General features: G+C 42.0%; 1 protein-coding gene across 1 annotated transcript in view; it reads left to right on the top strand.

Annotated features, from left to right (window-relative positions):
- LOC309546425 (cilia- and flagella-associated protein 337-like) overlaps positions 1-25,413 on the top strand; it is an 86,239-nt gene that overhangs the window by 10,168 nt on the left and 50,658 nt on the right. The window contains exons 2-8 of the mRNA XM_082246099.1: positions 3,025-3,254; positions 9,936-10,024; positions 11,275-11,367; positions 16,494-16,539; positions 17,243-17,289; positions 18,928-19,045; positions 21,998-22,067. Of these exons, the coding sequence (XP_082102225.1) occupies positions 3,042-3,254; positions 9,936-10,024; positions 11,275-11,367; positions 16,494-16,539; positions 17,243-17,289; positions 18,928-19,045; positions 21,998-22,067 (676 nt within the window). The 5' untranslated portion in view covers positions 3,025-3,041. The remainder of the gene's footprint in view (positions 1-3,024; positions 3,255-9,935; positions 10,025-11,274; positions 11,368-16,493; positions 16,540-17,242; positions 17,290-18,927; positions 19,046-21,997; positions 22,068-25,413) is intronic.

Genomic DNA, 25,413 nt, shown 5'->3' with positions numbered 1-25,413 from the left:
CTTTTCATTCTGAGGTAAGCCGACCAAATTCCAACAGGAAATAATCCAAATAGTTGGTCCTTGGAGGAGGACAAAAAAGGAACACTGGCTGTGCCTGCAAGCTGAAATTTATAGAGGGGGGTCCTATACCATTGGAGAGGAGGCGGGGTTAACCCACACGTAGGCTGCCATGGAGACTGCCAGGAAAGTCTTGATATCAGGCAGCTAGCATTTTTAGAAAAAGGTCACAATTGGCCGGCCTCTGTGTTTCTGGTTTGACAGGTTTACTTTAACCACTTCTGGACAGCAAGATTTTCTCCCTTAAACACTTTAAGTCTGAAAGAATTTGCCCCCTTCCTGACCAGGCCCTATTTTGCGATTTGGCACTGTATTAATTTAACGGACAATTGCGCGGTCGTGTGACGCTTTACCCAAACTAAATTTACGTCCTTTTTTTCTCACAAATAGAGCTTTCTTTTGGTGGTATTTGATCACCTGTGTGATTTTTTTTTTTTTTTTGCGCTATAAACAAAAAAAGAGCGATAATTCTGAAAAAAAAAAAAAACAGTTTGAGGATGCCCCACAGATGCTCAATAGGGTTTAGGTCTGGAGATGTGCTTGGCCAGTCCTTCACCTGTACCTTCAGCTTCTTTAGCAAGGCAGTGGTTGTCTTGGAGGTGTGTTTGGGGTGGTTATTATGTTGGAATATTGCCCTGTGGCCCAGTCTCCGAACGGAGGGGGATCATGCTCTGCTTCAGTATGTCACAGTACATGTTGGCATTCATGGTTCCCCTTTAATGAACTGTATCTCCCCAGTGTCGGCAGCACTCATGCAACCCCAGACAATGACACTCCCATCACCATGCTTGATTGTAGGCAAGACACACTTGTCTTTGTACTCCTCCACTGGTTGCCGCAACACACGCTTGACACCATCTGGACCAAATAAGTTTATCTTGGTCTCATCATAGGACATGGTTCCAGTAATCCATGTCCTTTGTCTGCTTGACTTCAGCAAACTGTTTGCAGGCTTTCTTGTGCATCATCTTTAGAAGAGGCTTCCTTCTAGGACGACAGCCATGCAGACCAATTTGATGTAGTGTGCAGCGTATGGTCTGAGCACTGACAGGCTGCAACCTGGCAGCAATGCTGGCAGCATTCATACGTCTATTTACCAAAGACAGCCTCTGGATATGACGCTGAGCACGTGCACTTAACGTCTTTGGTTGACCATAGCAAGGCCTGTTCTGAGTGGACCCTTTCCTGTTAAATTGCTGTGTGGTCTTGGCCCCTGTGCTGCAGCTCAGTTTCAGGGTCTTGGCAATCTTCTTATAGCCTAGGCCATCTTTATGTAGAACAACAATTCTTTTTTTCAGAGAGTTCTTTGACATGAGGTGCCATGTTGAACTTCCAGTGACCAGTATGAGAGAGTCAGAGCGATAACACCAAATTTACCACACCTGCTTCCCATTCACACCTGAGACCTTGTTACACTAATGAGTCACATGACACCGGGGAGGGAAAATGCCTAATTGGGCCCAATTTGGACATGTTCACTTAGGGGTGTACTCACTTTTGTTGCCAGTGGTTTAGACATCAATGGCTGTGTGTTGAGTTATTTTGAAGGGACAAATTTACACTGTTATGCAAGCTGTACACTCACTACTTTATATTGTAGCAAAGTGTCATTTCTTCAGTGTTGTCACATGAAAATATTTACAAAAATTTGAGGGGTGTACTCACTTCTGTGAGATATATATATATATATATATATATATATATATATATATATATATATATATATATATATATATATATATATATATATATATATATATATATATATATTATATATATATATATATATATATATATATATATATATATATATATATACACACACTATATTACCAAAAGTTTTGAGATGCCTGCCTTTACACGGACATAAACTTTAACGGCATCCCAGTCTTAGTCCTTGGTTGTCAATATTGAGTTTGCCCACCTTTGCAGCTATAACAGCTTTAAGTCTTCTGGGAAGGTTGTCCACAAGGTTTAGGAGTGTGTCTATGGGAATGTTTGACCATTCTTCCAGAAGCGCATTTGTGAGGTTAGGCATTGATGTGGAAGAGAAGTCCTGGCTCGCCGTCTCCACTGTAATTCATCCCAAAGGTGTTCTATCGGGTTGAGGTCAGGATTCTGTGCAGGCCAGTTAAGTTCCTCTACCCCAAACTCACTCATCAATGTCTCTATGGACCTTGCTTTGTGCACCGGTCCAACTCATTTGGTGGAGGGGGGATTATGGTGTGGGGTTGTTTTTCAGGGGTTGGGCTTGTCCCCTTAGTTCCAGTGAAGGGAACTCTTAAGGCGTCAGCATCCCAAGACATTTTGGACAATTTTATGCTCCCAAATTTGTGGGAACAGTTTGGAGATGGCCCCTTCCTGTTCCAACATGACTGCGCACCAGTGAACAAACAAGGTCCATAAAGACATGTAGTGAGTTTGGGGTGGAGGAACATGACAGCCCTGACCTCAAACTGATAGAACACCTTTGGGATGAATCAGTGCAGAGACTGCGAACCAGGCCTTCTTGTCCAACATCGGTGCCTGACCTCACATATTCGCTTCTGGAAGAATGATAGACACACTCCTAAACCTTGTGGACAGTCTTCCTAGAAGAGTTGAAGCTGTTATAGCTGCAATGGGTGGGTCAACTCTATATTAAACCCTTCGGACTAAGACTGGGATGCCATTACAGTTAATGTGCGTGTAAGGCAGGTGTCCCAATACTTTTAGTAATATAATGGATATATATAGCAGGTCTGGATGACATTTTTAACGGCCTTTAAACTAAATTAGCTGACTCACTGATAGCATCATCAAATTCTTTGACTTACAATTTTTCAGAATTTCATACGAACAGTCAATAAAAATCTAACCATTCATATGGCCAGTTTAAGAGTCACAAAAAGGTTGTATACTGTTTAGAGATACAAATAAGCACTTGTAAATTAATTGTGTTTTTTTTCTTTAATAAAATGGATTTAGTTTTACAGGTGCTGAGTATGGAAGAACTGGAGTCTCATCATCATCTTCATGAACAACCAAATTTCAAGGTGACTTTTCAGCTTCCTGCAGTAATAACGGACACTCCACATAGAGAACCATTCATAAAGATATCTCCCATGCCTGACAATACATTATTGGCATTAGGACAAGATGGTCTTCTCTCAGTTTGGACATCAGATCTTAAACTGAAGAAAAGTCGGTTTATTCTGGTGAGTTTTTTTTTCCCCTGGTGTACATGATATTACTTATATAAATCTGCATTACCAGTTGAAAGTGCTTGTAAATCAAACATTTTTGGTTTTGTATAATGTACAGAGGGGTTAAAACCCCTATAAGGTTGTTTTTTTTGCTTTTGTGTCCCATTGGGAAGATTCCCCTTTACTTCGTGTCCTGAAGCCATCACAGTAAATTAGAGGATATCTCTCCAAAGCAAGCCAAATCCTATCTTTGATAGGTTGGAATTTAGGCTTTTCCCTCACCAATTGTTCTGGTGACAATGCTAAAAATGTTTGATTACCATTATAGACGGCAATAAAAACTGACATAAGGGGGAGTTTATCAAAACTGGAGCAAGCAGAATCTGGAGCAGCTGTGCTTGGCAACCAATCGGTTTCTATCATCAGCTCTTTTGGTGAAGCTTTGAATACGAAAGACAGAAGTTGATTGGGTGCTTCTATTATGGCTGCTCCAGTCTTAATAAATTCCCTTCATAGGGTCAAGCCTTCCGAACCTTATCTCAAGCTAAAAAAGCCCTTTGTATACAGGTGCATCTCAAAAATGTGAATATCATCATAAAGTTAATTTATTTCAGTAATTCAATTCAAAAAGTGAAACTTGTATAATATATAGATTCATTACACACCGAGTAATATATTTCAAGCATTTCTTTCTTTTAATATTTATGATTGTGGTTTATAGCTGGGGAAAACCCAAAATTCAATATCCCTGAAAATTACAATATTCCTCAGGACCAATAAAAAAAGGATTTTTATACAGAAATGTTGGCTTACTGAAAAGTATGTCCATGTACAGTATAGTATGCACTCATTTCTTGGTCAGGGCTCCTTTTGCATGAATAACTGCATCAATGTGGCAGCCTGTGACACTGCTGAGGTGTTATAGAAGCCCAGGTTTCTTGCGGCCTTTGGCTTGCCTGCATTGTTGGGTCTGGTGTCTCTCATCTATATCCCACAGATTCTCTATGGGGCCAATTTTGATTTTCTGGCCAATCAAGCAAAGTGATACCATGATCATTAAACCAATTATTGGTACTTTTGGCAGTGTGGGCAGGTGCCAGGTCCTGCTGCAAAATTAATTTAGCATCTTCATAAAGCTGGTCTGCAAAGAGAAGCATGAATTGCTCTAGAAGTTCCTAGTAGAGGGCTGCGCTGGACCAATACCAGCAGATGACATGGCTCCCCAAATCATCACTGACTGTGGAAACTTCACACTGAACCTCATGCAACTTGGATTCTGTGCCTCATCACTCTTCCTCCAGGCTCTGAGACCTTGATTTGCAAATGAAATGCTGAATTGACATTCATCCAAAAAGAGAACTTTGGACCACTGAGCAACAGTCAATTCCTTAGTCTTCTTTGCCCAGCTAAGATGCTTCTGACATTGTCTCTGCTTCAGGAGTGGCTCAACACAAGGAATGCAACAGTTCTAGCCCATGTCCTGGATATATCTGTGTGTGGGGTTGCTCTTGAAGCACTGACACGAGCCGTAGTCCCCTTTTTGTGAATCTCCCCCAAATGCTTGAATGGCCTTTGCTTCACAATCCTCTCAAGGCTACGGTTATCCCTGTTGCTCGGGCACCTTTTTCTACCACACTTTTTCCTTCCACTCAACTTTCTATTAATATGCTTAGAGACAGCATTCTGTGAACAGCCAGCTTCTTTAGCAATGACCTTTTGTGACTTACCCTCCTTGTGGAGGGTGTCAATGACTGTCTTCTGGACAACTGTCAAGTTAGCAGTCTTCCCCATTATTGTGTAACCTACTGAACCAGACAAGACCATTTAAAGGCTTAGGAAACCTTTAGTTTCCATTCACACTGGAACGACTTGCCAGGCGACTTGGTCAGCCTGACAAGTCACGCACCGTTGCGTCCCATAGTGTAGTACAGGACCGGTTCTAATAGGAGCGACACAAGTCGCTCCTACTTAGAAAAAGGGTCCTGTACTACTTTGGGGCGACCTCGGAGCAACTTGCATAGACATTCATTTTATGATTCCGTGCAAGTCGCGGCGAAGTCGTGCTGCACGCGACTTCACAGGTCGCCCCGAAGTCGGATCCGACATAGTGTGAACGGAGTCTTAAAGATGTTTTGGTGTAATTAGCTGATTAGTGTGTGTGTGACACCATGAGTCTACAATATTAAACTTTTTCACAATATTCAAATTTTCAGAGATACAAAATTTGAGGTTTACACTAGCTGTAAGCCATATTCACCAAAATTAAAAGAAAGACATGCTTGAAATATATCACTCTGTATGTAATAATTCTATATATGATGAGTTTCAATTTTTTAAATTGAATTGCTAAAATAATTAAATGTTTTGACGATAGTCTAATTTTTTTAGGTGCACCTATACTTTAAAGGAGTGAATGTTACTTTCACCTTACATTCACCAATCAATGAATCAATTAAAACACATGCTGCACCTGCAGTTAACGTTTGGTGAATGTCAGATTCTCAACTCTATATACTGTATATACCACTATATATAGAAAACATAATATATAGTATGGTTTTAAAGAGGAAGTAAACCCTCCTCTACAACTTGTACCTATAGGCAAGCCTATGATAAGGCTTACCTATAGGTACTGTAAATATCTCCTAAACATGTACCGTTTAGGAGATATTTACCTTACATGTCGCCAGTGACGTCACTGGCGCATGCGCTCTGAAGGAACGGCCGATCGTGCCGTTCCTTCAGAGCCCCGTGCCGTGACTGTCGGCTCCCGCGCGCGTGCGCGGGAGTGACGTCACCGCGGCTCCGGCCAATCAGATGGCCGGATGCCGCGATCCCGGAAGACGGGCGACTAGACATGTCGCCCGTCATAGAGGTGAGTGAGCGGCACGGCGGGGGCTCGTTCTGAGGTAAGTATTGCATAATGAGCTAATATGCGATGCATACTAGCTCATTATGTCTTTCTTTTGCAGGGTGTAAAAAAAAAAAAAAAATTTATACGAGTTTACAACCTCTTTAAAGAAGAAGGTGAATGATTCCTAAATGTAGGACTGTACAATATGTACAATAGGACCTTCCTGTCCTGGAAACGACTATTCCCTTATTTTTTGTACAAGTTTCCAAGGGATAGAAAATGAAGGAAAATCTCCCCAATATGGGGGGGGGGGAAACCTTCTGCAATCTAACCAAAACAAATCAGAAATATTTTGGCTGGAGTCAAGTTTTAAATTGTACTTAGTGAAGGCTCAGTGTGTCTGTTGGTCTAGTTCCTCTAACAAAGAAGAGCTAGAATTCAGATCAGGATCAAATGACACAGCAGTTTATCTCGTTATTCAAGCTAGGCTATATATGTAGCTGACTTTTCTTAATGGGCCACGATGAGGCAATTGTTGTGTTAATGATCACCTCTGCACTCCTAATTGTGACCATACTGTAATAATAGACACAAGGAGCACAACTACCTGCTGTCAGTAATCAGCACTCATCATAGGAGTCTTCTATTAGAAGTTGTGGATACCTATATAAACACAAAACAATACCCTTAGCTTAAAACTGACATCATTATTAACTGACCACTCTGTAAAACTGCTCAACAGACCCGTACTCTTAAAGGAGTTGCAAAATCAGAAGTTTTTGTTATCTTAATGCATTCTATGCATTCAGATAAAAAGCCTTCTGTGTGAAGCAGCCTCCCCAGCACCCCTTAATACTTACCTGAGCCCCATCTCTGTCCAGCAATGTCCATGAGTCCCTCCGCCATCCGGGACTCTCTCTCCTGATTGCCTGAGACACATCCACAGCACCACAGCATCATTGGCTCCCGCTGCTGTCAATCAAAGTCAGTTAGCCAATCAGGAGAGAGAGGGGGTGAGACCGAATAGCAGCTCCATGTCTGAATGGACTCGCAGAGCTGCAGCTCGGGTTGGGTGCCCCCATTGGGGAGTCGTGCAACGCTGTACCCAAATAAAATTGATCTCCTTTTTTTCCCCACAAATGGAGCTTCCTTTTGGTCATCTTTGATCACCTCTGTGGTTTTTATTTTTTGCGCTATAAACAAAGAAAAAAAAAAAACGACAATTTTGAAAAAAAAAAAATATATATTTTTTACTTTCTGCTATAAAACATACCCAAATAAAAAAGTTTAAAAAAGCAAATTTATTCATTAATTTAGGCCAATATGTATTCTGCTACATATTTTTGGTAAAAAAAATCCCAACAAGCATCTATTGACTGGTTTGCGCAAACGTTATAAAATCTACAAACTATGGGATATTTGGATAGAATTTTATTTATTTTTTATTTTTTTACTAGTAGTGGTGGCGATCAGCGATTTTTAGCCGGACTGCAACATTGAGACAGACAAATCAGACACTAACTTACACATTTGAGACTTTTTTGGGGACAAGTGACACTAAAACAGGGATCAGTGCCCAAAAAATATGCACTGGCACTGTACTAATGACACTGGCATGGAAGTGGTTATCATCAGGTGCGATCAAAGGGTTAAATGTGTTCCCTGGGAGTGCTTACTAACTGTGTGGGGGATGCTTTGACTAGGGGAAGACAGAGATCCATGTCCCTGCTTAGCAGAAACACAATATCTCTTCTTCCCCTCTTACAGAACAGCGGTCTGCCTTGTTTACATAGGCAGACCACTGTTCTGCCTCTCTCGTGAACAATCGTGAGGTGTCGGCGAACATCGGGTCTGCCAGACCCCCTGATTGGCTCCCGCTGTGCCAATCACAGCGGGGGCGGGTCACCGCTAGCAGGCGCCCCAGACCTGTTAGATGAAATTACGCACAGGTACATGTTTTACCGCAGGAGGGCCACCCTGCCGCAGTATATCTGTATGGGGCAGTTCAGCAGAGGTTAAAGACAATTTTTTTTTTAAAGTTTTGGATAGAATAGAGAGGGATGTAAATTATTGTCAGTTTTTATTGCTGTCTCTGTCCCTATTGGGGAGATTCTGAATTGGAGCTTAATGTACGCTTGATGCGCAAATAACTCAGTCGCGCTAATAAGTCCACTTTTGGATATTAATATACTCCAAGCGCAATTAATCCCGTTGTGCTAAAAAGCACAGTTCTCGTTTCTTTTGTATAAGGTAATGGAGCGCGCTCAGCAGTACCCAGTATTACAGACACACAGGAAATCCCCGCACTGCAGTTAATGAAAACCACGTGTAGCGGAATTCGCGCCTAACACTACACAATGAAACCATCGTGTAGAACCGTGAATGCTGCTCTGATCAAGTTTGTGCATGCACTCCCGCCATTACTACTAGCATGAACCCCACTAAGCAAGGCTCTGAGAACAATGCCTAATAGGATTATACTACAGTTCCCATAGACGTGAGGCTATCTGCAGGGAAAGAGCCATGCTGTTTCCACTATGGTGATCAGGCACAGTAGAAAGACATGAACGCGTATCCCTTCATAAAGGCAGATAGATATCAAAACAATATTGACTTCACAGAGCAAACATATCCCCACCGAGCGAACACATCTGCACATTATACAGGGGCTCCCCGCTGGTGGTCATATCCTTGGTGCTTGATCCTTGAGCTCTGCACTGCAATACACATAGATCTCTACCGGCAAACAGACCCGCGCATAGTGTTTGCCGGCGGAGATGTCTATGTAGAGCGAACCCGTCTACACATCTAAAGGAAGTTTTTCACTGCCAGTAGTCTTTCCTCAATGCTGGTTTGCCCGTATACACTCTAATGTGCGTATTGCAAGCAAACCAACAACATGAGCCATAATGACAAGCTAAATAAAACACATCCTAAAAAATGTCCACACTAGTCCTACTAAAATTTCCTCAACAATTCGCCCTCTCTATTGGTCCTGTTTACCATTAAGGATGGGCTCAGGTGTGTTTGGATCGTAATCCCAACCCACCTGAGCAATCCCGTCAGGAAGCCCTCACTGCACACCACCAATCATAGGAAGTGAGGCATTTCCCGACCCGCAGCTGCACATAATCATGCTGCCTATAATTGGCGGTGTGCAGTCCCTGGCGGGATTGCTCAGGTGGGTTGGGACTACGATCCGAACATGCCTAAGCCCATCCCTATTTACCATTTTCACAGACAGCAAAATTTAAAGCTGGCATCAAAACAGGAAAAGATGAGAAACCTTCCAATAGGAATGCTAGTTCTGGTGACAACCAGTGACTTCCTCTCACTTACTGTGTTTTTATAAAAGAAATTTGGGGCAGGAAGTGAAGGGACACAGGTGGCAAAAAAAGCTGACAGGGGTTATAATTCTCCCTTACTTTATGCAAAAAAAAAAAAAATACTCAAATATTTACATTTAGCCTAGGTTCATACTAGAACGCAGTGTGGAAAACTCGCAATCCGTGCATGCTTTACACACCATATTTAAATCTCACTGCCTTTGCGATCTGCAGCCAGTGTGAATGCAATCTTAAAGACACCTCAAATGCAGGTCACAAATGCAATGCTTTTTGCCTGCACCGGATCACATGGTACAAAATGACTACATGCATGACTTTGATGCAGATGCGGTGCACTGCACTGAATTGCATAAGAATGGTACGCGGAGTGTGGCGCGGTTCCTGTGCAAGTCATATGTGATTCATAGTGTGAACCTAAGCTTAGAGACAATGCAGTGCAATGCATGTACAAAGGGAACATATCAAGATCTTTTATCATTACATTTATTTTAGGATGAGAACAAACAACAAAACAGGAAAATAAAATGGATTTCAGATTCCACACTGATGCCTCATTATAACAAGATAATTATTGGAACATGGTAAGTCGTAGTAATCTGCATGGCTGCTTTGGAAAAGTTACATTGTATAAGGCACAGTAACTATTGTTTTTTAGTTTTTTACGAAACAGAATTTAGTGTCCTACAAATATCATGTGCTCTAAGTATCTTTTGGCTGTGCTTAAGTTGAACTTGAGAAAAAAAAAGCAAAATACACAGTTGAAATACTGTACATATGGCCTTGTTCATACGAACAGAGCCGTTTTTTACCTGCACAGGGATGCACAAGTGTTGTGTGCATCCTCATGCAGGCAGTCCCATTGAGGCCTTTTGGGTCCCAGCAGCTGCATGGACACAGCCGCTGCTCCCAATGTAACATTTGTGCCAGTGCACTGCCCTGAACACACCCAGGGACATGCACATGCATCAACATAGATGCCGTATTGGGAGCAGCGGCTGTGTTTGTGCAGCCGCTGGGACCCAATAGACCTCAACAGGACTGCCTGCATGGGGTTGCATGCAACACCTGTGCATCCCTGTGCAGGTAAAACACACCCCTGCACTGAGCATGGATCAAATTATTCCGTGTGAATGGGCCTATATGGGTGTTGTTTTACCTGCTAAAGGAATTTTAATTCTGCGCATTCAATTTTTAGATTTACACAACCCTGCCAGATTGTACAACACAATTGGTGACCTGAATTTCTGCGCTGCAGTTGGGCAATAGAGTTAGGTCATGTCCCTTCCCCCAGTCTCTGATTGGACAGAAAGAAACAGTAGCAGATCATCCCTCTGCTTTCACTTCTTTCTCCTCCCATCGCCATGCTCCTTGTCAGCACAAATTCATAAAGATCACCGGATTGGCTTCTAGTGTTGCTCCCTCCATCATCCATTCTGCTGCTGTATAGGGGATTAAAAGAGGCTGATCAAATCAAAATAAGGTACTTATGCTAGCTGCATTTACATTTTTTTTGTGTCTGTGGGTAATAAAGTGGGCATACCCATTGACTTATCTTCTACAAATGAAAAACATTTTTTTATTCTGTATGGCCAGCATAATTTCACAGATTCCCATAGTTGTTAGACAGAGACTTATGATTGATTGCAAGCAATTTGCCTTCTTTAATTCTTAATTCTGAAATCTTTTTTATTTAAAAAAATAACAATAATCTGAAAGATCAAGTAAGTTATGAATGTCACATTATTTTTTATGGCAAATAATATAATAGTAACTGATATTATATGAAAATGCTTTTCCTGTGATGGCAATTATGTTTCATGCTTGTTTGCAGTGACAGAGAGATACGCCTCTATGAAGTCTCCAACTTTGAACCGTATTGCCAGATAGTGGGTTTTGAGACAATACCACTGCACCTTGGATACAGGTAATGATCCCCCATTGTTTATCTGATCAGCTGGACACCCAGCCACCTACACCCCATCAGCTTTTATTGCAGATCAGATAAGAGAATGAGTGTTGGGATGGATATTAAAGAAATATAGTTCTCTAGGCTTTGGATATTTTCTGTCCTGCTGAGCCTGTCAGAAATGAACATATACAAATATCGGAACACAATAGACCCAGTTGTGTTATACTGCCTGTTGTCTTTTGTATGGCTCTGTGAAGACAGAACACATTATGACATAAGGAACAACAGTTTCCTCCTATTTGTATCAACACTTTTATGGTAGAAAGAGATGAAAAGTCCTAGTTTTATAAAACGTCCTTTTGTTGGGAAATTCAATGGAATTCACTACCTGTGCATAATAATAACTCACCCAATAAAGCCTGGTACCATATGTGCTCTGCTATTTCTGCCCACCTTCTGCACTTGCTAGTTATCTGATCTTGATGTTAGAGCCAGTGGTGGAGGGGGGGGGGGGGCAGATGCAGCATTGGACCGATGCTTCATCCACCTAGGTGAATCTCACACAAGTGAGTACAACCCCCACATTTATGTAAAAATTTTATTATATCTTTTCATGTGACAACACTGAAGAAATTACACTTTGTTACAATGTAAAGTAGTGAGTGTACAGCTTGTATAACAGTGTAAACTTGCTGTCCCCTCAAAATAACTCAACACACAGCCAATGATGTCTAAACGGCTGGCGACAAAAGTGAGTACCCCCCTAAGTAAAAATGTCCAAATTGGGCCAGACTTGCCATTTTCTCATGGTCTCATGTGTAAATGGGGAGCAGAGCAGGTGTGGTAAATTTGGTGTTATCGCTCTCACTCTCTCATGCTGGTCACTAAATGTTCAACATGGCACCTTAAGCTCAAAGAACTCTCTGAGGATCTGAAAAATAGAATTGTTGCTCTACATAAAGATGACCTAGGCTATAAGAAGATTGCCAAGACCCTGAAACTGAGCTGCAGCACGGTGGCCACGATCATACAGCGGTTTAACAGGACAGGTTGCTCTTAGAACAGGCCTCGCCATGGTCGACCTAAGAAATTGAGTGCACGTGCTCAGCATCATATCCAGAGGTTGTCTTTGGGGAATAGACGTATGAGTGCTGCCAGCATTGCTCCGGGGGTTAAAAGGGTGGGGGGTCAGCCTGTCAGTGCTCAGACCATATGCCGCACACTGCATCAAATTGGTCTGCATGGCTGTTGTCCCAGCCATAAGGGAGCTTATTCTAAAGATGATGCTCAAGAAAGCCCGTAAACCGTTTGCTGAATACAAGCAGACTAAGGACATGGATTACTGGAACCATGTACTGTGGTCTGATGAGACCAAGATAAACTTATTGTGTTCAGATGGTATCAAGCATGTGTGGTGGCAATCAGATGAGGAGTACAAAGGCAAGTGTGCCTTGCCCACAGTCAAGCATGATGGTGGGACTGCCATGGTCTGGGGCTGCATAAGTGCTGCTGGCACTGGGGAGCTACAGTTCATTGAGGGAACCATGAACGCCAGCATGTACTGCGAGATACTGAAGCAGAGCATGATCCCCTCCCTTCAGGGACTGGGAAGCAGGGCAGTATTCCAATATGATAACGACCCCAAACACACCTCCAAGATGACCACTGTTTTGATAAAGAAGCTGAGGTTAAAGGTGATGGACTGGCCAAGCATGTCTCCTGACCTAAACCCTATTGGCATCCTCAAACAGAAGGTGGAGGAGCGCAAGTTCGGTAACATCTACCAGCTTCATGATGTCATCATGGAGGAGTGGAAGAGGACTCCAGTGGCAACCTGTGAAGCTCCGGTGAACTCCATGCTCAAAAGGGTTAAGGCAGTGCTGGAAGATAATGGTGGACACAAAAAATATTGACTTTTTGCGCCCAATTTGGACATTTTTACTTAGGGGTGTACTTACTTTTTTTGTCAGTGGTTTAGACATTAATGGCTGTGTGTTGAGTTATTTTGAGGGGACAGCAAGTTTACACTGTTACACAAGCTGTACAATCACTACTTTACATTGTAGCAAAGTGTTATTTCGTCAAGATATAACAAAATATTTACAAAAACGTGAGGGATGTACTCACTTTTGTGACTGATAAACGAGGACCAGTGCGCTACCTGAGGGGTCTGACTCTAAATAACAATCAGTGATGCAAATCCAAAGTATATATCAAAAATATATATCATAAATAGTGAATAAACCAGAAAAAGCTGGCAATCTTAATTGGTGTCCCCACCGTGAATATCAATGTGCTAGTGAACAAACAAAATCGGCGCTAATTCAAATACATATGTGTATTCACCATACGCTGGTATTTAACCCCAAAGGGTAATCGAGAGACGATCTGTCTACATAGAAATAATATGCCTTGTGGCTTAAAAGCAGGATAACTCCACTTGAAGTGTTTGTTGGACTGATTGCAAGGATGTGGTCAGCTGAACACTGGGATCCCACCATCCATTCGGGAATAGTGTCAAAGAGCTTTTGGATCACACACACACGTGTTTTTGGTGTGTATTGAGGTAAGCGGCTACTGCACACCTATCTGTTTCTGAGTGATAAGAAGAATTTTTTGGGAATCATTTAATTTGATCACCAAGATTGACGTCATATTGGAAGACTTCTTTCCACACATAGGATTGGTGTTTTAGCACAATTTATTTGGACTTCTATTTGAACTTTTCCACACTGTCATTTATTATATATTTTTATATATTTATTTGCACTGGATATATTTATGGATTTTGACACCGTTAGTTATATTGCAGCACTATTTGTTTACATATAGCACCATTTATTTGAGATATCTTCAGCATTTTCAAGATTGTTTTGAGACATATGTATTTGAATTAGCGCCGATTTTGTTTGTTCACTAGCACTCACTTTTGTGAGATACTGTGTATGTATATATATATATACAGTGGGTACGGAAAGTATTCAGACCCCCTTAAATTTTTCACTCTTTGTTATATTGCAGCCATTTGCTAAAATCATTTAAGTTCATTCTTCTTCCTCATGAATGTACACATAGCACCTCATACTGACAGAAAAACACAGAATTGTTGACATTGTTGCAGATTTATTAAAAAAGAAAAACTGAAATATCACATGGTCCTAAGTATTCAGACCCTTTGCTCAGTATTTAGTAGAAGCCCCCTTTTGATCTAATACAGCCAGGAGTCTTTTTGGGAAAGATGCAACAAGTCTTTCACACCTGGATTTGGGGATCCTCTGCCATTCCTCCTTGCAGATCCTCTCCAGTTCTGTCAGGTTGGATGGTAAACGTTGGTGGACAGCCATTTTTAGGTCTCTCCAGAGATGCTCAATTGGGTTTAAGTCAGGGCTCTGGCTGGGCCATACAAGAACAGTCACAGAGTTGTTGTGAAGCCACTCCTTCGTTATTTTAGCTGTGTGCTTAGGGTCATTGTCTTGTTGGAAGGTAAACCTTCGGCCCAGTCTGAGGTCCAGAGCACTCTGGAGAAGGTTTTTGTCCAGGATATCCCTGTACTTGGCCGCATTCATCTTTCCCTCGATTGCAACCAGTCGTCCTGTCCCTGCAGCTGAAAAACACCCCCACAGCATGATGCTGCCACCACCATGCTTCACTGTTGGGACTGTATTGGACAGGTGATGAGCAGTGCCTGGTTTTCTCCACACATACCGCTTAGAATTAAGGCCAAAAAGTTCTATTTTGGTCTCATCAGACCAGAGAATCTTATTTCTCACCATCTTGGAGTCCTTCAGGTGTTTTTTAGCAAACTCCATGCGGGCTTTCATGTGTCTTACACTGAGGAGAGGCTTCCGTCGGGCCACTCTGCCATAAAGCCCCGACTGGTGGAGGGCTGCAGTGATGGTTGACTTTCTACAACTTTCTCCCATCTCCTGACTGCATCTCTGGAGCTCAGCCACAGTGATCTTTGGGTTCTTCTTTACCTCTCTCACCAAGGCTCTTCTCCCCCGATAGCTCAGTTTGGCCGGACGGCCAGCTCTAGGAAGGGTTCTGGTCGTCCCAAACGTCTTCCATTTGAGGATTATGGAGGCCACTGTGCTCTTAGGAACCTTAAGTGCAGCAGAAATCTTTTTGTAACCTTGGCCAGATCTGTGCCTTGCCACAATTCTGTCTCTCAGCTCTTCAGGCAGTTCCTTTGACCTCATGATTCTCATTTGCTCTGACATGCATTGTGATCTGGAAGGTCTTATATAGACAGGTGTGTGGCTTTCCTAATCAAGTCCAATCAGTATAATCAAACACAGCTGGACTCAAATGAAGGTGTAGAACCATCTCAAGGATGATCAGAAGAAATGGAAAGCACCTGAGTTAAATATATGAGTGTCACAGCAAAGGGTCTGAATACTTAGGACCATGTGATATTTCAGTTTTTCTTTTTTAATAAATCTACAACAATGTCAACAATTCTGTGTTTTTCTGTCAGTATGGGGTGCTATGTGTACATTCATGAGGAAGAAGAATGAACTTAAATGATTTTAGCAAATGGCTGCAATATAACAAAGAGTGAAAAATTTAAGGGGGTCTGAATACTTTCCGTACCCACTGTATATATATATATATATATATATATATATATATTTTTTTTTTTTATTTACCTAAACTTATACTTCTTTTTTACTGTCAATTTGTGTTTATTATGTGTCAAAGGCAGGTATGCCTGGAGGCAGCCCATTCCTACTTAAGCCCCATAGACACACATTATAAGTCCAGTACAGCACAAGGGCAGTCCATTGTGTCCATGCGCCAATTCTAGTAGACTAAAAAAAAAAAAAAATGGCAACTGTCCCAATTTAAAGCTAGCTTTTAGAGTAGGGTGCACATGGAAGAGCTTTGCACAGAACATAGAAAACAAAAAAATTCCCAGCATACTTGCCAGCAAACAAAACAACTTACACTGTCTAAAAATCTGCATTAAAAAGGCTGTGGTCCTCATGTAGCTCCTTTATATATGCTAGAAATGAGGATAGCATGCAGAGTGCTCAGACGTCTTACCATACAAATATGACATTCTTGGAAGAGAGAAAAAAAAACTTTTTTTTTTTACTTTTAAGATAGCCATTGCTTACACTTTCTTTTTTATATTTTAGTCAGCGAGATACTGAGGAGGGTGTTATTTATTTTGGTGACGAGCAAGTAAGTTTGTTTTTTATTCATCTCAGAATTATTTATTGTTTAACATGTTTCTTGCTTTTTAAGTACGTATTTGTTGTTAAAAAAAAATATTATTAAAAATCATATTGCCCATTCATTATATAAAATAAAGAAACTGCCCAGCTTTTTAAATTGTTCAGTTTGCGGCTAATACATAGCGCAGCTGCATACATTTTTTTTTTTTTAAGCTTTACATTTTTTATTGAATATAGGCAGATACAATAAAGAAATTCCACAAACATATTAATACAGCAGCTTACAGATTAAATGGAATATATTGCTAATGAACGCCAATTATCCGAAAGAAAATAATCATAATACCAGGCCTGGTGTACCCATCAGGCTAAAACGAAAGAAAAAAGGCCATGCTTTCACAATATTGTATCTAGAACTTGACTATATATTTAAGCTTATGATATACACCATGGATGTATGGACAAACCACCTCCTCTACTACAGATAATATGTAAATAACAAAAACAAAAGGTTATAAAACAACAGTAAAGAACTACTGCATATATTATAACAAACGGAACTATTTGTGTATTCACGCAAACCTTACCATACAGTAGGATTCATTATAATCATGGATCAATTAGCAGTATAACTTCAAATATTATTTGTCTTTCCATTAGAAAAGGCTGCATTAATGTATTACTGCTTTATCATTTTTATTGTGTTACAGGGATGTGTTAACATTATTCTAATTTCACACATGGCAGAAACTCTCAGGTATAGTAGATTCATCAATTGCTGATTGCTCAGTTGGTTGATTAAATAAAATAGTTCAATTTTTAGAGTGTTTTGAAAGAGAATGATTTTTTGGTAATTGTATTTTATTGAAGTTTTTAAGTTATTTAAAGGATGCTTTAGATTTGTTTTACTGTTTACATTTAATATTTTACAAATAGGCTTTATCTATAGGGTATACACATTACAAAGGATTGCCAGGGCTTTCTAAGAATTCTAAATATAAAGCAGAGCAGAATCTGTTTTCTTTCAGACTCCCTCTCTGATTGAAACTCCAGACAGCCCCATCTGATAATAGCTGCCAGGAAGGGTGAAGCAACTTTACCCCTTCAGTTCAGTGTGGGAATTGGAGCTTGAGCTACAGAGTTCTGTAAACAATGGGATTTTGTCAACATAGCAACAGTTCATGTGTCTCTCTCTCACTACAATAAAATAAATACAAAATGTGTCTAAGTGTATGTTTTTCTCATTTACACATTGTGAACGGCTTCAGGGTTTATGGCTGATGTAGAGAAAACTTTTTGTTTTCTTAGATATCTAATACTTACTGTCTGGGTCCTAAAGCCCAGAGGCTTTGTAGAGCTTTGGTGGGATAAAGCCTCTATTCCTAGGTCCATATCTCACCTGGTAGCTAGACCTCATTATGAGTCTCAGTTGGCCTTTATGTATGTGAGCTGACTAAGGCTCTCTCTCTGCTAAACTGCTAAATACCTTTTCTCATCAGCAGTTAGAGCAGTTTTGTGACTTCTATCAGTGTCTGGTTAAAGCCTGTAGGAGGAGTTTTCATTCTCTGGCTGTCCTATGAGGCTGCATGACCCCTGACTTTCTATCTGGACAGTGCTGATTGGCCCTGTGCTGTTTACATGTACTCTCCCAAAAGAAAAAGAAAATTCTCTAGCAATACACACCAAGCTGAGCATGTGCAGAGTGCTCCCAAGGCTCTGTTCTATTAGAAGATGGATTGGGGACAGTGGAAGAAGGGGAGGATCAGAGAAGACAGGATCAAACAGCCTTTTTACACAATGCAGAGGATTAACTCCTTAGGTTCCACACTGAGTATAACAAACATGCTTTACTGCATATACTGACTGAATTTACTGTTGCGGATTTAGTATCACTTTAAAGTAACAATCATGATACTGCGGAATAAAAATATTTATCTCCTTGTATAAGGCTCCTTTCACACGGCCGCTCCGCTGCTTTCCGTGTGTCCGCAAATCATCCTATTTTTTTGCGGATGATTTGCGGACATCAATGTAAGTGAATGGCACTGCGGATGTCAGCGGAATACCATCCGCTGACATCCGATTTTCCTCCTTTCAGTTCTGTTCCGGTTCTGTCATCCGCTCCGTGGAAAAAAAAAAAAAAAAGTCCCGCAGCGGACTACAGCAGCGGAGCGGCCGTCTGAAAGGAGCCTTAGTCTACACAGTTTAAAAGCTGTCCCTTCTTGCGAAAAGCTCTTGAAACTGAGTTCTGAGGTATGAATTGCCAATGCAAACTTAATCTCTGTAACATCCACTATAACATGTTCCTAAGCAGGGTTAATCAGATAACATTGGAACAATTGATCTAAATACTTTTATGGGTTGTGTCAACTCGATATAAATCATTTTTTAACAGGAACTGGACAAAATGCCAAGCTGTGGAAGAAATTCCTAGTATTTCAATAGATAACATTGCAGACCTAAGCCATGTTAAGCTTGTTCGTTGGAAGGTGCACAATGACTGGGTTACACAGGTAATAGTTACATTGTTATGAAAACTACAATAATTCTCCTTGTTTCAGTGTTTCTCCTTGTTCAGTGAAAATAAACAAGATTTGTCTGTCATGATAGGTCCTGTTTTTTTTTTTCAGGACTGAGAGAAAAAAATACAAAATTCACCCGAGCATAACCTGCTGGTAAAATCTAATATTGTGATGCAACCTTACAGAGATAGAAAAAAAACTAAAAGAAAAACTGCTGTCAAGTATAAAGTACAAGCTTCAACAGGTGTCTGCTGAATCCTGGGCCATTCCTATCAGTAAAGATCTGACACTTCCTGGTAGTGTCAGAGCCTGACACTCTGTCCTGTCCCCCAAACCTTCCTATGGGCCCACCATTATGCTGATGGCCAATTAGTAACTGAGATCTCTCCATTTTACATTAGTAGAATACAGTGGTGGCTGGTGTATATGGGGCGCAGGGGCGCCGCCCCCCTATCCATGCGTCCAGCCCCCTAATCTACATGCGGGGCGCCAAACGCATGGAGTTCAGTGGGGCGCTTTTTTTTTTTTAACCATGTGATTAGAGCCAGAGGCTCTCACAGGCTAAAAAGAAAGGGTGGGCTCTGCACCCCGAGCCCACCCAGTTGTGTGACAATAGCGAATGAAGATTCACTATTGTCATACGGATCCTCCTCCTGGCCAATCAGGAGCGGGTTTTGAGACCCGTTTCCCGATTGGTCGAAAGGAGAAGCCATGTCAATGGGCATGGAGGAGGAGGGAGGAGACGCAGAAGACAGGGGGAAGAAGTCGAAGCTGCCGCCGCCTGCTGCTGCATCCAGGCAGGGTGAGTAAGGGGGGGGGTCCTGTCCTGTCCCTGTCCTGTTCCTGTCCTGTCACGCTATGGTCTGGGGGGGGGTACGGTGTGCGGTGGCCTGGTGTGGTCCGGGAGGGGGGGTCTGGTGTGCTCCATCTGCCGCCCATGGAGCACCAGCCGCCTACATCTCATGGCCCATTTGTAAAATGTAACCCACAGTGTTAAGCCTGCAGTGCCCTAATGGAGGTTGCTTATGCAGCTTTTTTTTATTTTTTTTTTATCTTTTAACCATTAAAGTAAGAAGAGCAGAACTCTGTCTGCTGGGGTAAGTCTGGGCTGTGTGCCATTTACTGGTCCCCACAGTACTGTTTTCTTACTTTTTACTGTGGGCTGACAGTGGAGCAGGGGCTAAGAAACATTAGATGTATGGCTGTGGTCTTAGGGGAGTAGTGCTAGTTTCTGGAGCATTCCTAATCTGAATTTGATCTCCCTGCTGGCCACTATTGTGCCTGTGTAACCTCAATCTATGTGAGCGCACTGTGTTGGCTCCACCCTTTCTTCAGCGGTTGATTGTGAGTACCTCTGATGGGACACACACACACATACACCTGACAGATCATAGGCACAAGGGCAATACGTTAGGGGGCCTTGCCTGCTCAAGTTCAGCTAGTAGCTCTGGGGGGGTTGCAGTCTCTCAGTCTCTTCTTTCCTCTGAGACCGTCATTGCTACTTCTGGTGCACTTCCTAGAAAAGTGTTCAGCCTCCATACCATACCTGAATTTTTGGGCAGGTTTTCAGCCTGTTAAAGGTTTCAGATTTTAAGGACTGCAAGGTGACCCCTCAGCCTATGCTCCAGAGTCTGCCTCTGACTTTTCTCTTGCTACTGCTACATTTCTATAGAGGAGGATGTAACGTCATCTGATTTCAATAATTCAGTACAGGAGGAATTAAATCTGCCAATATTTCTCCCAAACTTAAGGATTCCACTTTTATTTACGTGATATGCCCAGCCTGGCCTTAAAGCAGCCTGCTTTGGCCTAATCTTAAATCATCAGTCTGAGTTCCTTAAAAATGCCCAAGCCTGCCAAGATTTTCCCTGTACACTTACTGGTAGAGCCTCAACCCCTTTGCTCAGCATTATCCTATTGAAGAGGGATTCCTTAAAAAAGCGGTAGTGGACCAGGCCATTTCCTGCCCTAACAAAACCTTAACTGTCCCTGCTGAGGACATGCTGATTTTTTAAGGACCTTTTGGACAAGAGGCCAGAAGCCCTGTTTTTTACCTTGATCTCTAGCTGGTCCCATGATACAACCTGATTTTGTGACCATGGCAGTGTAAGTCCTGTGTCCTGTGCTGTATAATTAAGATAATAGATTTTTGACTCAACTGTGAAACCCTTTTCTTTGAGTACAGTACTGGACACAAGTCCTTACTTTTGATCCTTATATTCTTTCTATTGCTTGCTACAAAACTGAGGCTTCCTCAGAGTGTGAGGGGTTATATGGGGACTGTCCAACAACATTTGGCTGGTGCTAGATTTTAAGTATATTGAGTTAAGTTAATAATCAAATCTGGATATAACCCAGAGGCTGACTGGCAACTTTCGGCCCAGGGGGCAAATAAAAACCAGAGGCCCATGGTGCAGCGACTCGGCCCCCCTCCCACTCTACCTCTTCCTGGCCTCCTCCTGATCCCCATTCCAGGCTGAAGCTCTGCTCAAGGTACTCTCTACTCACCGGCTGAATCCGTGTTACCGACCTGGCCAACAGGGGGCAGTTGGAGGGACCTGGGACAGCTTGGTCAGAGCTGGCCAGGGAAGGAGGGTCTCCAGTGGGGCATAGAACCATCCTCTGCTCAGACACAGTTTACACCAGTCTGTGGCAGAAGCGGTGCAGCCTTTTTACAGAGCATCGAATCGGCCCAGGGGGCAGTTTTCCCCCTGCCCCCTGGCCCAGTCCTCCCCTGATATAACCACCCATGTAAAATCAGCAGATAACATTGTAAATATATAATGATATGGGATTAACTGAAGAAAAGACAAAGCTCTACCAAAAGCAAAATTGTGCCATGACAAGTCTTTGAAAAAGTGATGAGTTATACTACACGTACATTACACAACACACATTGCATATAAACAGAATTATTTATGCCCTCTCTTTGTTCATTCTTAGATCACATATGTCCATTCAATTGAATCAATTATTTCAAGCTCCAATGATGATTACACATCTCTAATAATAGGTAGGTAGATCCTGTTATAGCACGTTTCTACAGATAGCACTGCCTGATGGTTACAAGCATTATGTTTAGATAGGTGTAGTTGGAACAGGCCCAATTGATTGATGCCTGCTTGGTAGCAAAGCATAGAGTAGAGTTCTGGGGACAGATGAACAGAAAAATATAGGGTATGGCAGTAATCATAATGGGGAGAAGTAGAGGAGAAAAAATACAACTGTGATCACAGGGTTGAAATTGCTCAATAGAAAAGTAAGACCATCGGACAGAATTTCTAATCTGATTTTTTTTTTTTTTCAAACAATGCATTCATACAACATTATTTTCATGTGACATTTTAACCACTTGCCGCCAGATAACAATACATTTACTGCTAGCAGACGGCACAGCCAGGCATGGCAATGTACAGGTACGTTGCGATTAATATTCTAGTTTTCGGGCGCTGATCTGCCTTCTGATAGGACACAAAATGAGTTTGTCAGCAGGTTAGAGCCAATGGTTTTTTCTGTATACCTGCTGATCGTCTGCTGCCAATAACAGCACAGAGTTCTATGTTTAAATCCACATAGAACACCCAAAGCAGACCAAGGATCTGACTGTTTCTTTTTCCTGAAATTAACTCTGAGTTTAGGGAGAAAAGACATCCAGATCCTGTGAGTAAAATCAGCATACATACACTTGTTAGGCACATGGTTAAACCATTGAATGCCCTTCTGATCACCCCTGATACCAATTAGTGTCATTAGTACAGTATATAGTATTATCACCGATCACTGTATTAGTGTCACCAGCGAAGTCACTGTCAGTTAGTGTCCCTCCCAGCTAGTGTCAGTTAGTTGCAGATCTCCCCTCACACTATCACAGTCATAATATAAGTAGCTGCTCAACATCATTACTAGTAAAGCGTTTATATACTCAAAAGTGAGTACACCCCTCACATTTTTGTAAATATTTTATTATATCTTTTCATGTGATAACACTAAAGAAAATGCACTTTGCTACAATGTAAAGTAGTGAGTGTACAGCTTGTATAACACTGTAAATGTGCTGCCCCCTCAAAATAACTCAACACATAGCCATTAATGTCTAAACCGTTGGCAACAAAAGTGAGTACACCCCTAAATGAAAATATCCAAATTGGGCCCAAAGTGTCAATATTTTGTGTGGCCACCATTATTTTCCAGCACTGCCTTAACCCTCATGGGTATGGAATTCACCAGAGCTTCACGGGTTGCCACTGGGGTCTTCTTCCACTCCTCCATGACAACATCACGGCAGTGCCATCTTAAGAGCCTTATAGGCCCCCGGGCAATGCAGTGCACTGGGGCCCCCCGCCTACACAATCACGCACGAGAATAAAAATGCAAGTTATCGATAAGGCGATATTTGTTTTAATTGGTACCTCAAACAAAATCAGTCTCTTGTAGTATATATTGGTCCCTGTAATATGTATATAGACTATATACACATTACAGGGAACACTATACTACAAGAGAGTACAACTACTACCTGGAGTATTTACCTTACTATATACATATTACAGGGGCCAATATATACTACAAGAGAGTACAACTACCTGGAGTATATACCTTACTATATACATATTACAGGGACCAATATATACTACAGAAGAGTACAACTACCTGGAGTATATACCTTACTATATACATATTACAGGGAACACTATATACTACAAGAATCTCTTGTAGTATATAGTGTTCCGTGTAATATATATATAGTAAGGTATATCCTCCAGGTAGTTTTCTCTTGTAGTATATATTTGTCCCTGTAATATGTATATAGTAAGGTATATACTCCAGCCTGAGCCTAGTTGTACTCTCTTGTAGTATATATTGGTCCCTGTAATATGTATATAGTAAGGTATATACTCCAGGTAGTAGTTGTACTCTCTTGTAGTCTTGTAGTATAGTGTTCCCTGTAATGTGTATATAGACTATATACACATTACAGGGAACACTATATACTACAAGAGACAACTACCTGGAGTATATACCTTACTATATACATATTACAGGGACCAATATATACTACAAGAGAGTACAACTACCTGGAGTATATACCTTACTATATACATATTACAGGGAACACTATATACTACAAGAGTCTCTTGTAGTATATAGTGTTCCATGTAATATGTATATAGTAAGGTATATACTCCAGATAGTTGTCTCTTGTAGTATATATTTGGTCCCTGTAATATGTATATAGTAAGGTATATACTCCAGGTAGTAGTTGTACTCTCTTGTAGTATATAGTGTTCCCTGTAATATGTATATAGACTATATACACATTACAGGGAACACTATACTACAAGAGAGTACAACTACTACCTGGAGGATATATACCTTACTATATACATATTACAGGGACCAATATATAGTAAGGTATATCCTCCAGGACAGGTAGTTGTCTGTCTCTTGTGTCGTCGATCATCATCATGCCATGAGAGGGTTAAAAAAAGAATATCAATAATCAAGCAGCCTGGCAGCTGGGCTGGCTGCCTTACCTTTACAACGGCTGCACATGGGAGGAGGTGGGTGGAGGCGGAGGCGGAGCCAGTCTTCTAGGCGCGGAGACCGACGGAGAGGAGAGGAGGTCGAGCCGACGAGGAGGAGGATCCTCCTCCGAGTCCTCCGCTGCAGCGCTGTGCATCATGGGTCTGCTCTGCTAACGTCACTGGTTGCTAGATGCCAATCGGGCTGGCCTTAGCAACCAGTGTCTGTGCAGTGCAGAGTGCAGACTCGAGCCACAGTCGCCGCCGGCGGGCGGAAAAAAACAAGGGGGGGGGCCCGGGCCGGCGGACAACGGAACGGGGGGCCCTAGACCACCAGGGACATGCCACCATCCATGTGGGGCCCCTTGGCAAGTGGGGCCCCCGGGCAACCGACGGCATGCCCAGTGGAAAAGACATCCCTGCATCACGGAGCTGGTGGATGTTAGAGACCTTGCATTTCTCCACCTTCCATTTGAGGATGCCCTACAGATGCTCAATAGGGTTTAGGTCTGGAGACATGCTTTGCCAGTCCATCACCTTTGCCCTCAGCTTCTTTAGCAAGGCAGTGGTCGTCTTGGAGGTGCGTTTGGGGTCGTTATCATGTTGGAAAACTGCCCTGCGGCCCAGTCTTCAAAGGAAGGGGATCATGCTCTGCTTCAGTATGTCACAGTACATGTTGGCATTCATGGTTCCCTCAATGAACTGTAGCTCTCCAGAGCACTAATAAGCCCCAGACCATGACACTCCCACACCATGCTTGACTGTGGGAAAGGCACACTTTTCTTTGTAATCCTCACCTGGATGCCGCCACACACGCTTGACACCATCTGAACCAAA

The sequence above is a fragment of the Pelophylax lessonae genome (genome assembly GCF_965119305.1).
Source record: "Pelophylax lessonae genome assembly, chromosome: 1".
NCBI classification, from domain to species: Eukaryota; Metazoa; Chordata; class Amphibia; order Anura; family Ranidae; genus Pelophylax; species Pelophylax lessonae.
This window is presented reverse-complemented; position numbering and strand designations above follow the sequence as displayed.